Source organism: Pseudorca crassidens, chromosome 19 (genome assembly GCF_039906515.1).
Source record: "Pseudorca crassidens isolate mPseCra1 chromosome 19, mPseCra1.hap1, whole genome shotgun sequence".
NCBI classification, from domain to species: Eukaryota; Metazoa; Chordata; class Mammalia; order Artiodactyla; family Delphinidae; genus Pseudorca; species Pseudorca crassidens.
In genome coordinates this window covers 50,823,057-50,838,725 of record NC_090314.1, presented here as the reverse complement: position 1 = coordinate 50,838,725, position 15,669 = coordinate 50,823,057, and the positions used below count along the sequence as shown (strand labels likewise).

At 38.9% G+C, this 15,669-nt stretch overlaps 1 protein-coding gene across 12 annotated transcripts in view; it reads left to right on the top strand.

The window, feature by feature from the left end:
* Nucleotides 1-15,669, top strand: part of BPTF (bromodomain PHD finger transcription factor) — a 139,619-nt gene that overhangs the window by 36,449 nt on the left and 87,501 nt on the right. For 10 of the 12 annotated variants that reach the window (XM_067715246.1, XM_067715239.1, XM_067715250.1 and 7 more), the window contains exons 3-5: nt 10,682-10,905; nt 12,915-13,118; nt 13,674-13,862. In XM_067715246.1, the coding sequence (XP_067571347.1) occupies nt 10,682-10,905; nt 12,915-13,118; nt 13,674-13,862 (617 nt within the window). The remainder of the gene's footprint in view (nt 1-10,681; nt 10,906-12,914; nt 13,119-13,673; nt 13,863-15,669) is intronic. The other 2 variants (XM_067715247.1, XM_067715245.1) reach the window with 1 other exon arrangement.

Genomic DNA, 15,669 nt, shown 5'->3' with positions numbered 1-15,669 from the left:
AGCTTTCAAGCACTTCTCTGCTGTCGATACTCCCCTCCTCATTTTGGTGATTGTTGGTTCTCAGCTCCACCCTTTACGTTTCGGATTGGGCTTTCTTGACTCTGGTTAAAGGCGGTTATCACTTGTCCATTTGCTTTCCTGCTTCCAAAAATTTTTTTGTTGTCTCTCTTATTTTCTCTAATCTTGTAAGTTTAAATCTTTAAAAATATTTCTTTAGTGGTTTTAAGAGGGTTTCAAGAGGGAGCAAACTGAGATGTGTGGATTCAGTCTTTTACCTTAATCCAGAAACTGATATGAGAAACAGTATATGAAGTTTTAAAAGTTTTAAATATACAAAGTATATTTTGTATGATTTGGTTTGGATCAGTTATTTTAAAATTTTGTATAATTTTTTTTGTTTTTTGCCCCCGCATCTCCCAAATATCTGGTTGTGGTGTTTATTGTGCCACCTTTCTCATGTCATGCTATGGAGATGTAGCATGGAAACTTGTGTTGGCGAGGTCAGTACAAATGGAAAGATAACTGGAACCACGTTTTGGTTTGAAGTTTAATGCAGTCTTTCATTCTATGTGAAAAGTCAGTGAGACTGCCTTTCAGGGAGCCTGGTGCTTGTGCTCTCTAGATGTTCAGCGCAGCAGTTTACAGACCCTATCCACTCAGTCTCATGTGCCTTCCCGGAAGGTCTCAGAGTCATCAGGATTGCTGTGAACAAATCAGGAAGTAAATGAAGTCTATTCTGTGCTCCTGTTCTCCCATTCTTTTGTTCCCTTCCGTATCCTGCCTTTCTTCACCCTTTTTGGATGTTCATTCTCACTGCCTCTCACTTCCTTCCCTGTGCTGCTGTTTTGGGCCCCAGACATCCCAAAGGTGCTTTGTCCACATATAGGTAGGCCTTGACATCTGTAATGTAAGGCTTATCACACAATAATCAATGGTGTAGGCCTTGGTGTTAGGGACCTATAGGTGGAACTAGTTGCTGATGGGTTAGTAATAACAATAGCCAACATCAACATTTATTCAGCACTTAATATATGCTGTACAGTTTTTTTGTTTGTTTTTTACATATTATATTTACGTAGAAAAAAAGGAAGTTAAAATTTCAACAGCTTTTTTCTTTTTAAACAAAAAGTATATCCCCAGCCAGGAAAATGGGTAAATCTAGAGAGATCCTCAAGGAGTTTATTAAACTGTCAACTTGCCCTACGGACAGTAACAGATTTAATTTATCATTGGATTGAAAAGTTCATTTTTATTTTTTTATAACCTAAATAGTAAATTTTCCTTTTCTCTGAAAATTTTATACACAATTTTATAACCTTCAAAAATGACAATAAAAAATCAAATTATGTTTATAAATTTTTGTTATTTCAGTATATAAGAACCTTTTACTTTCTTTTTGACATTTACGGTTTCACAATATATATCTTAAATTTGTATGTTTACTTTTTTTTTTTTGTCTTTATCCAGGCCATTTATTACTAGACAGTTGTCATACAGAGTGGTTAAATATTAAAGCTCTGAAAAAGCCCTGGTTTGCATTCCTGGCCTTGTTAATTACAAGTTCTGTGTCATATTAAAGCACCTGCAACCCTTCTAAGCCTGATTTTTTTCACCTATAAAATGAGAATTGTCATTGCTTCATGAATTGTGAATGCTTGTATGTTTATTTATTTATAAAATTTATTTATTTATTTATTTTTGGCCGCGTTGGGTCTTTGTTGCTGCACGCGGGCTTTCTCTAGTTGCGAGGAGCAGGGGCTACTCTTTGTTGCGGTGCGCAGGCTTCTCACTGTGGTAGCTTCTCTTGTTGCAGAGCACAGGCTCTAGGCGCGTGGGCCTCAGCAGCTGTGGCAGGTGGGCTTAGCAGCTGTGGCTCGTGGGCTCCAGAGCGCAGGCTCAGCAGTTGTGGCACACAGGCCCAGTTGCTCCACGGCATGTGGGATCCTCCTGGGCCAGGGCTCGAGCCCGTGTCCCCTGCATTGGCACGTGGATTCCCAACCACTGCGCCACCAGGGAAGCCCCTGTATGTTTACCTCAGTAATCAAGACACTATTTGCGAAGTATACCTAGTATTTTTATTATTCTGTTATTTACTTTAACAGCTTTATTGAGTTGGGGTTTTTTTTGTGTTTTTGTTTTTGGCCGCGCTGTGCTGCTTGCGGGATCTTAGTTCCCCGACCAGGGATCAAACCTGTGCCCCCTGCAGTGGAAGCACAGGGTCCTAACCCCTGGACCACCAGAGAATTCCCTGAGCTGTTTATTAATTTATGTATTATAAAATTCTATTGTTGTAGATATACAATTCTATAATTTTAGTAAATTAGCACTGAAAGTCCCACATCCCAGGAAACATTTTCTTCTGAGACAAATCCAAGTGGTTGGTTACTCCACATTTCAGTCATTCTGAAAGTGGTCTCATATCTGTTTACAGTTAATCTTACTCCCATTCTCAGTCTTAGAAAATCACTCTGCTGTTTGTATAAATTTGCTTTTTCTAAACATTTCTTATAAAAAGAAACATATAATAATATTATTTTGTATCTCAGTTCTTTCACTTAGAATAATGTGTGCCTTACAGTTTTCTAATAAGCATTTTGTATATACTTTTTTTCATTAACCCTTACAACAACCCAGTAATGTGGGTACTATTTTTGTACATTTTATAGATGAAGAACTAAACTCAGAGAAGTTAAATAACTTGCTCTAGGACTTGCCCAAGACTCTATGGCTATTAGGAAGTAGGACCTAGAGTTATTTTTTCAGGACCTATTTATAAGAATATTCTCTTTTCTTGTTTCTTCTTTTCTTTTTTTTGACCACACTATGCGGCTTGCAGGATCTTAGTTCCCTGACCAGGGATTGAATCCGGGCCAAGGCAGTGAAAGCGTGGAGTACTAACCACTGGACCGCCAGGGAACTCCCAAGAATATTTTCAATAGCTAATTTTATACTGTAGTCTAGTTTCCAAGCCATCATCTTGAGAAGTCGGCAATTTGCCTTGTTTTAGCTGTTAAAAGCAATGCTCATAACTGGGGGGAGAAAGATAGTATAATGGTTTTGGCTCTGTTGGGACTGGGTTTTTCTGAGATCTTATAAATTTGAAACACAGGCATTTTTAGAAAATATGACATAAATTAAGTGATGTTTCAAAAAAGTCCTGTTTCTTGATAATTCAATATCAGTATATAAAACAACACTCAGACAAGTAGAAGACCCTTTGGATGTGGTTAAATAGGTGCAAAGCTTTAAAATTACAGGAGTGAAAGGACTTAAGAAGGTACCCATGCATGGATTTGTGGTACATTACCAATGAAATGAAATTATCTACTTTTCTAAATAGAACAAATTCTTTAAATTACATGTTTGTCAGGGAAACTATTCACTTACATTTATTTGCTTTAAAAGCTTTAGTCATAATCTCTCAAACTGCCTTTCTTATTGTGTAATAAAGTACACAGAATTTAATGAAAATCTCAGATGAACAAGTATGATACTTTTTTTCATGTGTTGTGACATTTTGACTATTTTCTTTGTAAAAAGTCAGATACAAAGATTTTTTCAATTTTTTAAAATATTTATTTATTTATTTGGTTGCGCTGGGTCTTAGTTGTGGCTCACCAGCTCCTTAGTTGCAGTACGTGGGCTCCTTATTTGTGGTATGTGAACTCTTAGTTGCAGCATGTGTGTGGGATCTAGTTCCCTGACCTGGGATCGAACCCAGGCCCCCTGCATTTGGAGCACCACCAGGAAAGTCCCTAAATATCATTGTTAATAATAATTGTTCCTTGTGAATAATTTGAGTAAATGTGAGATTTTACATCATTTTAAAATTTAGATCAAAACAATTTCCGTTTACGCGCCCCCTTGTGGTAGATGATATGTGGACTACTGATGAAAGTTTTGAAACCATTGTAAATTGCTCAGCTTATGTTATGTGGAGATCTGGTATATGTTTTCCCTGGAAGTCCAGAAGCTTAAAATGATAAATCAGTGGACTTATTGCCCAAGGGGGTTATGTCTAAAACAAAGTCTGGGGCAGTGAACACTTTAATTGTGATACCAATAGTTTATAGAAACTATTTTCCTCTTATTGCTTTTATTTGTTTAATACTCATTTAAAAATATGTTATTTGAATAGGTTAGGGAATAAAAGAAAAGTTCTTAAACATCAGTTTATAGTCTACCTGCGGAACCAAGATACTTACTGAGCAAACAATTTAGAGATCAATTTCAATCTGTTATGTAAGAGGGCCAGTCTTTCTTAAATATTGCTTTCATTCTATCAATCCTTTGCTCTCAAATTGGGACTTCTAGTAAAATAGGAACTGCCAGATTAGACTAGCACTGTTTCCTGTCACTGTCTGTTCTGAATAAAATTACCTTGAACACAGCATTTTAAAACTCTGCATTTTTTCATTTTCCAGATGAACTAATTAATGCTTTTTAACCTGTACAGCTTTCCACTTGCACCTCCACGTTCTAGCCATAAGCCACCTATTTACTTGCTGACTCAGTTGCCATCAGACCTACGCCTGTAATCCTTCTGCCTGTGTCCAGTTCTGCATACCAGCAGCCTCCTGGACAAGTCCACATAGCAGGCACCTCAGATACAACATGTCTAAAACTGCATGCATCACTTGCCCCCATTACCTACCCTTCATTCAGTGTTGCCATCTTAGTAAATGGGATCACCATCCTACTGGCTGCTCAGGCTAGAAACCTGGGAATAGTCTTTTGTCCTATGTTGTTTGTTATATCTTTTAATTACCTCTTAAATATTGAATCCATTTCTCTCCATTCTCACTGTCAACATCATCTTGATTAGACTAGTTTAGTAGTCTCCAAACTGGTGTATGTGTAACTCCCCAATTCTCTTCTCTGTTCCATAGCTGGATGATTTTTTTTTTTTAATATTTATTTATTTATTTTGGCTGCATCAGGTCTTTGTTGTGGCACACGGGATCATTGAGATGCGGCATGCGAACTCTTAGTTGCAGCATGTGGGATCTAGTTCCCCGACCAGGGATTGAGCCTGGGCCCTCTGCATTGGGAGCGTGGAGTCTTAGCCACTGGACCACCAGGGAAATCCCCATAGCTGGATTATTTTTAAAACAGCCATTCTGATCAGGTCTTTTCCTCCCAAGTTGAAAAACCTTTCAATTACATACTTCCATTTGCTCTTAACAGAAAGTTCACAGATCCCTAATTTTGTGTATTTATTTCTTTTGCTTCCCACCACCCAAAACAAAATCAATAAAAAGCAAACTAAAAACCCGCAAAGCCTTTCGACTAACTTATCCTTCAAGTCAGCCTATTTATGCCATTTCCTAGGGCTTTTTCCCCTGAATTTCTCTCCCTCTTGCACCGTGAAACACATCTTTTTTTTAAAAACACCCATTAAACTTGTAATTATTTGTTTTAAGGTAAATATCATATACTTCATCAGATGAAGAACATAATAGCAACCCTGCAGATTGCACCCACCACGTGCTGTCAGTGTTCAAAGCACTTTATGTGTTTTATCCTCACAACAGCATTTTGATGTAAGTACTGTCACCCCATTTTTCAGAGGGAGAAGTTGAGGCAAGAGAGAGGTTAAGTAATTTATCCAGTATCATACAACTAGTAAGTGGCAGAATCAGAATTCAGTCCCAGGCATTGTGACTCCAGAATGTGTGCTTTTAACCTCCTTGGGCTGCCTTTAATCTCTGACTCCTGAACCGCATTAGTTTCCTGTGGCTGCTGTAACAAGGCAAAGTGAGAGATTAATTTTCTCACAGTTCTGGAGGCTAGAAGTAAAAAATCAAGGTGTCAGTGGGCCCACTCCCTCCAAAGGCTCTAGGAAAGAATTCTTTTCTTGCCCTTTACAGCTTCTAGTGCCCCAAGTGTTCCTTGGCTTGCTGGCAGCATAATTCCAATCTCTGCTAACCTCTGTCTCTTCAAGAAAGTCTAGGCCTTTTCTGTCAAGTGCCTCAAAATTCTTCCAGCCTTTTCCCATTTCCAGTTCCTAAGCCACTCCCACGTTTTTAAGTATCTGTTATAGCAGCACTTCCTTTCCCAGTATCAAAATCTGTTTTAGGGGACTTCCCTGGTGGCGCAGTGGTTAAGAATCTGCTTGCCAATGCAGGGGACACGGGTTCGAGCCTGGTCTGGGAAGATCCCACGTGCCGTGGAGCAACTAAGCCTGTGTGCCACAACTACTGAGCCTGCAGTCTATAGAGCCCACAAGCCACAACTACTGAGCCTGCGTGCCACAACTACTGAAGGCCACATGCCACAACTACTGAGCCTGCGCTCTAGAGCCTGCAAGCCACAACTACTGAGCCCTCGTGCCACAGCTACAAAGCCTGCATGCCACAGCTACTGAGCCCACACTCTAGAGCCTGTGAGCCACAACTGCTGAGCCCGCGTGCCACAATTACTGAAGCCCGCATGCCACAACTACTGAGCCTGCGCTCTAGAGCCCGTGAGCCACAACTGCTGAGCCCGCATGCCACAGCTACTGAGCCCGCGCTCTAGAGCCTGTGGACCACAACTGCTGAGCCCGCATGCCACAACTACGAAGCCTGCATGCCACAACTACTGAGCCTGTGCTCTAGAGCCTGCGAGCCACAACTACTGAGCCCGCGAGCCACAACTACTGAAGCCCGCGCGCCTAGAGCCCATGCTGCGCAACAAAGAGAAGCCACTGCAGTGAGAAGCCCACGCACCACAATGAAGAGTAGCCCCCGCTTGCCGCAACTAGAGAAAGCCCACGCGCAGCAACAAAGACCCAATGCAGCCAAAAAAATAAGTTAAAAAATTAAATCATAAAAAAAAAGCATGAAATCAAAATCTGTTTTAGTTTCCTAGGGCTGCCATAACAAATTGACCATAAAATAAGTTGTTTAAAGCAACAGGAATTTATTCTCTCGCGATTCTGGCGGCTAGAAGTTTGAAACCAGTGTCAGCAGGATTGTTTCTTTCTGGAGGCTCAGGGAGACTCTGTTCCATGCCTGTCTCCTAGCTTCTGGTGGTTGCTGGCCTTCCTTGGTGTCTCCTGGCTCATAGGCAAAGGCACATGACTCGAATCTCTGCCTCCATCTTCACATCACCTTCTCCACGTGTCTCTTTGAATCCTCTCCTCCGCTTGTAAGGATAGCAGTCATTTGATTTAGGGCTCACCCTAAATCCAGAATGATTTCATCTCAAGATCCTTAGCTAATTACATCTGCAAAGACCATATTTCCAAGTAAGGTCACATTCTGCAGTTTCAGGTGGACATACCTTTTTGTCAACCCACCACACTAGCGTTCCTCACTCTTATTAGTTTCTGTGGGTTTGTTTAGAAATGAAACTCAAAACGTACTGTTAGTCATTAACCTCTTACTTATCTTGGCTAAGTAAAAGACAAACAGACTTTAAAATGTAGGCATATAATCTGTAAGTTTGCTATTAATTTTATCTTTAGCCCATATTTTCATTCCATTCTGTCCTCCCCTGTGACTTCAGGGAAGCCAGGCCAGTTTGGGTGTGCAGAAGGAACGTTGTAGAGACAGGGCTTCTGTAGAAACCAAATTCTAACCCCATAAACAAAGGTACTTACAAATTGATGTATATTCATCTAGGAAAGCAGTTGTCACTTTTACAATTAGAACAGATAATCTTGGTTATATAAACTGTGTAAACGTGCCCAAGTACATCAATATTAAAACTTCTTTGAAAGCATTAGCTGTTATTGTTCACTCAGTTTTGCTACTTTATGCTTTTGATGAATTTATCCTTCTGTAGCTTCAAGAAGAAAATAAATGGTCATTGTTGAGTATTATCTTTGATGAGCAGAATGAAAAATAGAGCTATTTTTACTTTTTATTTTTTTTTAATATATATTTTTGGCTGCATCGGGTCTTAGTTGCGGCATGTGGGATCTTTCGTTGCATGTTGTGGGCTTCTCTCTAGTTGTGGCATGCTGGCTCCAGAGCGCATGGGCTCTGTAGCTGCGGCATGTGGGCTCAGTAGTTGTGGGTGTGGGCTTAGTTGCCCCGCTTCATGTGGGATCTTAGTTCCCCAACCAGGGATTGAACCCGTGTCCCTTGCATTGGAAGGCGGATTCTTAACCACTGGACCACCAGGGAAGTCCCCCAATAGAGCTGTTTTTAGAGGGACATTGACAAAACTGTACATTTAGGGGAAGAATATCAGGGTAGTGACGACTGGAAAACATGCTGTATGAGGAATAAAGTATTTGAGCATGTTTGGCCTGAAAAGAAAAAAAACGGGGTAAAATTATAGATGTTGTGAAAGAGTTGATGGACTGTGTGTGGAGGAGGCGTTAGGTTTATTTCAGAGAATTCTAGCAGGCAGAATCAGGATGGATTGGTGGAAACACTAGGTGTGTGTCATCTCTTAAAAGGAGAAAACTTTCTAACGGAGCAGTTCCAATCTAGAATAGACTGCCACCATATAAAGTTGTGAATTCTCTGTTAAGATGAAAATTAAGATTAAAATTAAGTGTTCTCCGTTAAGATGGAAATTATGCAGATGCCAGCATGGGCTAAGTCAGTCAACTGATAAGGACCCTTTTAGTAGCCTGTGAGTTGCTTGGAAAATTGGACAGAATGTCCATTTAATTAAATTTGTTCCCACAGCATCTCACTTTCATGTAGAAGTCGTATGCTTATAAATTGTTTTCTACCCCAAAAACGTTTTTATGTAGAATGTTTTTCTCGTTCCATTGAAATTTGTAGATATTTCTGAATCAAGAGGAAAAAAGCAAACAAGGAAAGAATTTGATATCATTAAACAGAGGGAAAATCCTTAAGATTGAAATCTTAGAAAACAAAGAATTAGGCTGTCCTGTAACTCTTGTGCTCCGTCAAAGCTCACTATGTACTTTTTATTTATTTATTATTTATTTTTGGCGGCATTGGGTCTTTGTTGCTGTGTGGGCTTTCTCTAGTTGAGGCGAGGGTAGGCTACTCTTCGTTGCGGTGTGCGGGCTTTTCATTGCAGTGGCTTCTCTTGTTGCAGAGCTCAGGCTCTAGGCGCATGGGCTTCAGTAGTTGTGGTACGTGGGCTCAGTAGTTGTAGCTCGTGGGCTCTAGAATGAAGGCTCAGTACTTGTGGCACACGGGCTCAGCCACTCCACGGCATTCGGGATCTTCCCGGACCAGGGCTCGAACCCGTGTCCCCTGCATTGGCAGGCGGATTCTTAACCACTGCGCCACCAGGGAAGCCCCCTATTAATCTTTTTATTTAGAGGATTCTGACATCTTTAACATTTTAAATTGGAGTAGACCATTGTTCTCACTCAGTCATAAAAAGTCAGTAGAAATACCCACTGTAAAGTGAAATCTAGAGCAGCTTAAAAAAATGATTTTCAGAAATTTTTGTAAAAAGCTTCTAACAGAAATATATTAATATCATATGTCAGCAGATGCTGATTTGAAAGAGGGAAAACAGGAACCCTTTATTAATCTTTTTCTTTAAAATTTTTGATAATTTTGATATCCTTTTATTTATCCATGATTTAATATATCCCTTCTTTGTTCAGAATTATTGAATGTCTCATTCCTGGAATTCTGCTACATTTTAATTTATTTACTACCTTACTAGTAACAATAATATTTTCTATTTATTGATCGCTAATGATGTTTTCCAGGCACTATGATAGATGCCTTATTATAATACCTTTATTTACCGTATAGTATCTTACTGTGTCCCTCAAGACAGGTACTGTTGTCCTCATTTTACCAGTGAGGTGAATAAAATGTCTCAGAGGCTCAGAGGAGTTGTGTCTTGTCCCCGTTCACATATCTCATTTAAAGCCATATCTTTCTTAAAGTGCTCTTCTTTCAGCTTTGTGAGTTTGCCTTTGAGCAGACAGGAATGTTAGACTCTTTCTTGTTAGGTACCTCACACATACTCCTGAATTCTTCTGAATGAGAGAAGAACTAAGTCACATATGTTTCTTGAAGTCTGGTCCTAGACATTAATTTGCCTTGTGTTTTTAGTTATTAGTGTTGAAGTCGCCACCTCCATTACAAGTGACTGGCATCTTTAGAGAGATTTAAGCAGGAAAAGAAGCTGCTGTGCTCTTCTTCTCTCCAGTTTGAGCTTTGATTGTCCGTTAAGAAAGAGGGATGAGGCATTGTTACTTGATTGAGATGACTCCTTCAGGGACCAGAATTTAGCAGAGCATTTACACCATTTGGATGGAAATGTTTCTAAACTATACTGTAATGTGAACCTGCTCTGTACCTGCCAAGTACTGAACACAGTTTAAAAATTTCTGGTTATTCTGCTCCTCGCATTGTTACAGTGATGATCTTAAAGTTGATTGAAGTGTAACCAAGACTGTCCTCCACCAAGTACTCACACTCTCTGAATTTTAAGGTCATGTTTCTGCATGTCATGTTTTTAGATATCTTTCTTTGCTGCTATACTAATTCCTCTCTTCCCACTACTACAAGCAAATTATTTTATCCTAAGCTGCTATGGGCTAGGAAATCAAAATAATTAGAGGTTCAAATAAAATGAGTACCTTGAGTTTGAATGAGACTTGATAGGATCCCTTATGAGCAAATATACTGAGCTTTAGTGCACAATCTTTGTGAGTTTTAACTTCCACTGGATAGATAAAATTGTCAGGTAAGTGCCATTTTGTCTAACATCAAAGTGTTTTTGTGCTTTTTTTAAACAGAGAAGAAGACACGGAAAATGAAAACGAAAAGAAAATTTGGTACTACAGCACAAAGGTCCAGCTTGCAGAATTAATTGACTGTCTAGACAAAGATTACTGGGAAGCAGAACTCTGCAAAATCCTAGAAGAAATGCGTGAAGAAATCCACCGGCACATGGACATAACTGAAGACCTGACCAATAAGGCTCGGGGCAGTAATAAATCCTTTCTGGCGGCAGCTAATGGTGAGAGGGAAATTTTCTTATTTTACTTTTTGTTCCATTTCCTGGTATGAAATCACTACAAAATATGAAAATATATTAAAATTTTCAAGTATGATTATTTGAATTCTCTATATTTCATTTTCTCAAGAGGAACTTGTTCATCCTAACATAAATTGGGGATCCTGTGCATTTTAGTGTTTTGTACCTTGCCTTGCTCATTACTGATGTTCCCCAAATTATATTTGTTTCTTTCTTTAATTCAAGAATTTTATTAATAAACCTTTTGGGGAGTCCTGTTTTTAATTATGAGAAATGGTATTCCTTTAAAATTTACTCTTTGCTTTCTTTTTTTCTAATAAACTTTTAATTTTAGAATAATTTTAGAGTTACAGAAAAGTTGCTAAGATAACACAGAGGGTTTCATGTACGCTGCAGCATGCTTCTCCTATTGTAACATCTTTTTTTTTTTTTTTTTTTTGCGGTACGCGGGCCTCTCACTGCTGTGGCCTCTCCCGCTGCGGAGCATAGGCTCCGGACGCGCAGGCTCAGTGGACATGGCCCACGGGCCCAGCCAAGTCCGCGGCATGTGGGATCTTCCCAGACCGGGGCACGAACCCGTGTCCCCTGCACCGGCAGGCGGACTCTCAACCAATGCGCCACCAGGGAAGCCCGTGGGGGCCACTCTTCGTCACGGTGCGTGGGCCTCTCACTATCGCGGTCTCTCTTGTTGCGGAGCACAGGCTCCAGATGCGCAGGCTCAGTAGTTGTGGCTCACGGGCCTAGTTGCTCCGCGGCATGTGGGATCCTCCCAGACCAGGGCTCGAACCCGTGTCCCCTGCATTAGCAGGCAGATTCTCAACCACTACGCCACCAGGGAAGCCCCAGATCATGACTTCTAAATTTCATTCTCCAGGGGTTCCCTGGTGGCACAGTGGTTGGGAGTCTGCCCGCCGATGCAGGGGACGCGGGTTCGTGCCCCGGTCCGGGAAGATCCCACGTGCTGTGGAGCAGCTGGGCCCGTGAGCCATGGCCGCTGACCCTGTGCATCCAGAGCCTATGCTCCGCAGCGGGAGAAGCCACAGCAGTGAGAGGCCCGCGTACCGCAAAAAAATAAAAAATAAAATAAAATCTCATTCTCCGATTAAAAAAAGAATCAAGACCCCTTGAGAATTCTAGGGCTGGGGCAAAGAAAATACAAGGTGAGTCTGGAACATCTTGCAGTGCTGGAAAGTGAGGAAGCACAGAAGGAAGGAAGGTGGGAAGGAAGTGTGTTTAAAGGTTACAGGACTCATGTGTTTAAAGGATACAGGACTTACCTGGAAAAGCTCCCAATGGCCAAAAGCTGGACCGATTTGAGCAACAAAGTAAAAATGATAGTATTGGATCATAACCCAAAGAACATTATTAATATACAGGAGTCTATGCTGATATAACTTGTGGTCTGCACCCATGCCGTAGTATCACTCCACCCTAGTTGAAAGAAAATTAGAGCCATTAGGGATTTAGTGACTTCCAGAAAGTTATGGGACTTCAGAGAGAAATGTTTCCAAATGGGCCTCTGTTTTCTCATTTTACAGTGGAGACCTGAAGATTTAGTAGCCTACCCCCAGGCTCACGTAGTTAATTCAGGTCAGATCTGTGCTAGGTCCTGGGTCTCTAGGTTTTTGTTACTGTACCACACTGCCCAGACTGTGGGTCTGTGTCAGCTTAACAGATTTTCTCCTATGCCAGAGGATATCACAGTAATCTATATCAATCTCAATTTTAAAAGATAGACTAATTTTTCTTTCTTTTTTTAAAAAGAAATTAGAGCCTATATTATCATGTATTTTCTAGAAGTGAAGATAACCAAATCGATTTGAGTTCTCTAAACATCAAAATGTTACTGGTAATCTTGATCCTTATTTCATAGTTCTTAATGCTTTTAGCAAATTTATGTTTAATAACCTGTATTGAAACTCTTAAGTGGCATTTGTAGTACTTTTATACTTGGTATATATGGAAACATAATTTTATTTGTTTTATTATAGAAGAAATTTTGGAATCTATAAGAGCCAAAAAAGGAGACATTGATATTGTTAAAAGTCCAGAAGAAATAGAAAAGGAGAAGAATGAGACTGAGAATAATAACTCCAAAGATGCTGAGAAAAGCAGAGAGGAGTTTGAAGACCAGAGTCTTGAAAAAGACAGTGATGACAAAACACCAGATGATCCTGAGCAAGGAAAATCTGAGGGTAAAAACATTATTTGGTTAAAAAGAAATATTTCATCAGTGTTACTTACGAAAACTCCAGTTTTACTTGCAAAATGAAAATGAATCTTTTTTATTGCAAACAACTATTTAATTTTACATTTCTGAAGAGATTAGGATACCCTTCCTCCATATATAACATGTACAGTCATTGTAATGAGTTTTATGTATTGGTGGATTTACTATAATGTTATACCCATATCTCTATTTATACTTCTTAATAAGGTGCCATTTCCCTATAAGATTTTTTGGTGAAAATCACTGTTTTTATACCAGAATATACACTTTTGTATGTGATATAATACGTTCCTTTTTATGTTAACTACTTAAACATTCTTAATATATCAAATATTCTTAAATACCCTTTGGATTACCTGCTGCAAAATTATCCCAGAATCTAATTGCTTCAAAATGGCCATCGAATAGAAGCCAGGTTTTTTGGTGATCATTCATTTTTAGTAGTTGACTGAATGTGGCCATTTGTCCTAAAGCAATTTTAAAGGATATCTTTAAAGTTTTGTTGTGCATTTTACTGTAGAGCCAACAGAAGTTGGGGATAAAGGTAACTCTGTGTCAGCAAATCTTGGCGACAACACAACAAATGCTTCTTCAGAAGAGACTAGTCCCTCTGAAGGGAGGAGTCCCGTGGGGTGTCTCTCAGAAACCCATGATAGCAGCAACATGGCAGAGAAGAAGGTGGCATCTGAGCTCCCCCAGGATGTGCCAGGTACAGAGGGCAGTGTATCAATGCCTCTGTAATGGGGGGGAAATCCTTCCCTTTAGTAGTAAAAGCTGAATGTCACCTAAAACTTTAAAGTATGTGTTCATTCATGCTGCTTGCTTACATAAGTGCCATCCCTGATTGCTAAGTTGTCACCTAACATTTGGAGTTTGACAGATGTTCTTGCATTTAGTGCTTGAAACTCATCATAATCTTCATGCTTTTTAAAGTTCATTTAGCTGTTTTTGTCTAATAGACTTATTTTTATATTTTATCACCAGACCATAGTGGCAGATATTTTGGTTTTAAGTACTCACATACTAATGGCTCAGTGTTGAATGATTTGACCATTCCAATTCTGTATGTACTAACAGATTAATTTTATGTTTGCATGTGGTCATGTAAGTTTTTTTTTAACAACATCTCAAACCATAATGTTACAATAGAAAACCATTGTCACAATATATTTTGACATGAAAATGTAAATTAACCAGTAATAAATTTTAAGCTTTTTAAAATTAAATTCAAAATAAGTTATATCACACCAAGAATGTTATTATGCCTTTCCTTTTGCCTTTTTTAAAAATGAAAAAAAATTTTTTTATTATAGGAGCTGTGTGTATATTTTTGAAAAACAAATCAGAAAATTTAGATGAGCAAAACAAGAAAAAAAATACTGGTAATCCTATCAAAAGTCAATAATTATAGTTAATACTGTATTGGAAATCCTTAAAGAGTTTTTCTGTGTATTATAAGAATGTCATGTAGTTCTTTCCTTTTTTTTCCCCGCCTCTCTTTATTTTAGCCATTCTGGTAGGAATGTAAGGATATCTTATTGTGATTTGAACTTGTAGTTCCCTGGTGACTAAGGATGTTGAGCATCTTTCGTGTGTGTGTGTGCGTGTGTGTGTGTGTGTGTGCGTGCGTGCGCCTATATGTGTGTGTGTGTGTGTGTGTGTGTGTGTGTGTGTGTGTATATATATATTAGACATTTGGATAACTTCTTTTGAGAATTGCCTGTCAGTTCTTTTGTTCATTTTCTATCAAGTGGTCTCTTTTTTGTGTGTGTGGATGTTTCATTGGCTGGGCTAAGTCCAGTCCCTCTACTCCATCCTGACTGGAAGCAAAAGTTTCTCCATTGATATTTTAAAAAATGTTAACCCAATCTCATCATATTCCTGGAATAAATACAACTTGGTTGTGATATGTTCTTGCTCTTATGTATTGTTGCATTTCATTTTTTAATATTTTGTTTAGGATTTTTGCGTCAACTTTCATGAATGATATTGACTTGCAATTTTCTTTCTGTGATAATGTCTGTGTCAGGATTTGATGCCTAGATTATGCTGGCCTCATAAAATGAGTTGGTACAAGTTCCCACTTTTCCTTTTGTCTGCAAGAGTTTCTGTGGGTTGGTGTTATTTATTCCTTAAATGTTTGCTGCAGTCTTCTGGTCCTGGAGTTTTCATTGTGGGAAAGTTATTAATTGTAGATTTCATTTCTTTGGTAGATAGTAGCTATTCATATTTTCTGTTGTTTTCTTGTGTCAGTTTTAGTAAATTTTATTTTTCTAGGAATCTACCATTTCATTTAAATTTAAGATTTTATTGACATAATAACATCCTATTTTTTAAATGTCTATAGCATCTGTAGTGATCTCTTTTTTCAGTCAAGAAATTGGTTATGTTTTCTCTTAATCATTTCATAAGACTATTAACAATTTTTATGAGTCTTTAAAAAAATAACTTTGGGCTTTGTTTATCCTCTTTATATTTTTTCTAGGTTTTTATCTTATTTTTATTTCATTCCTTTT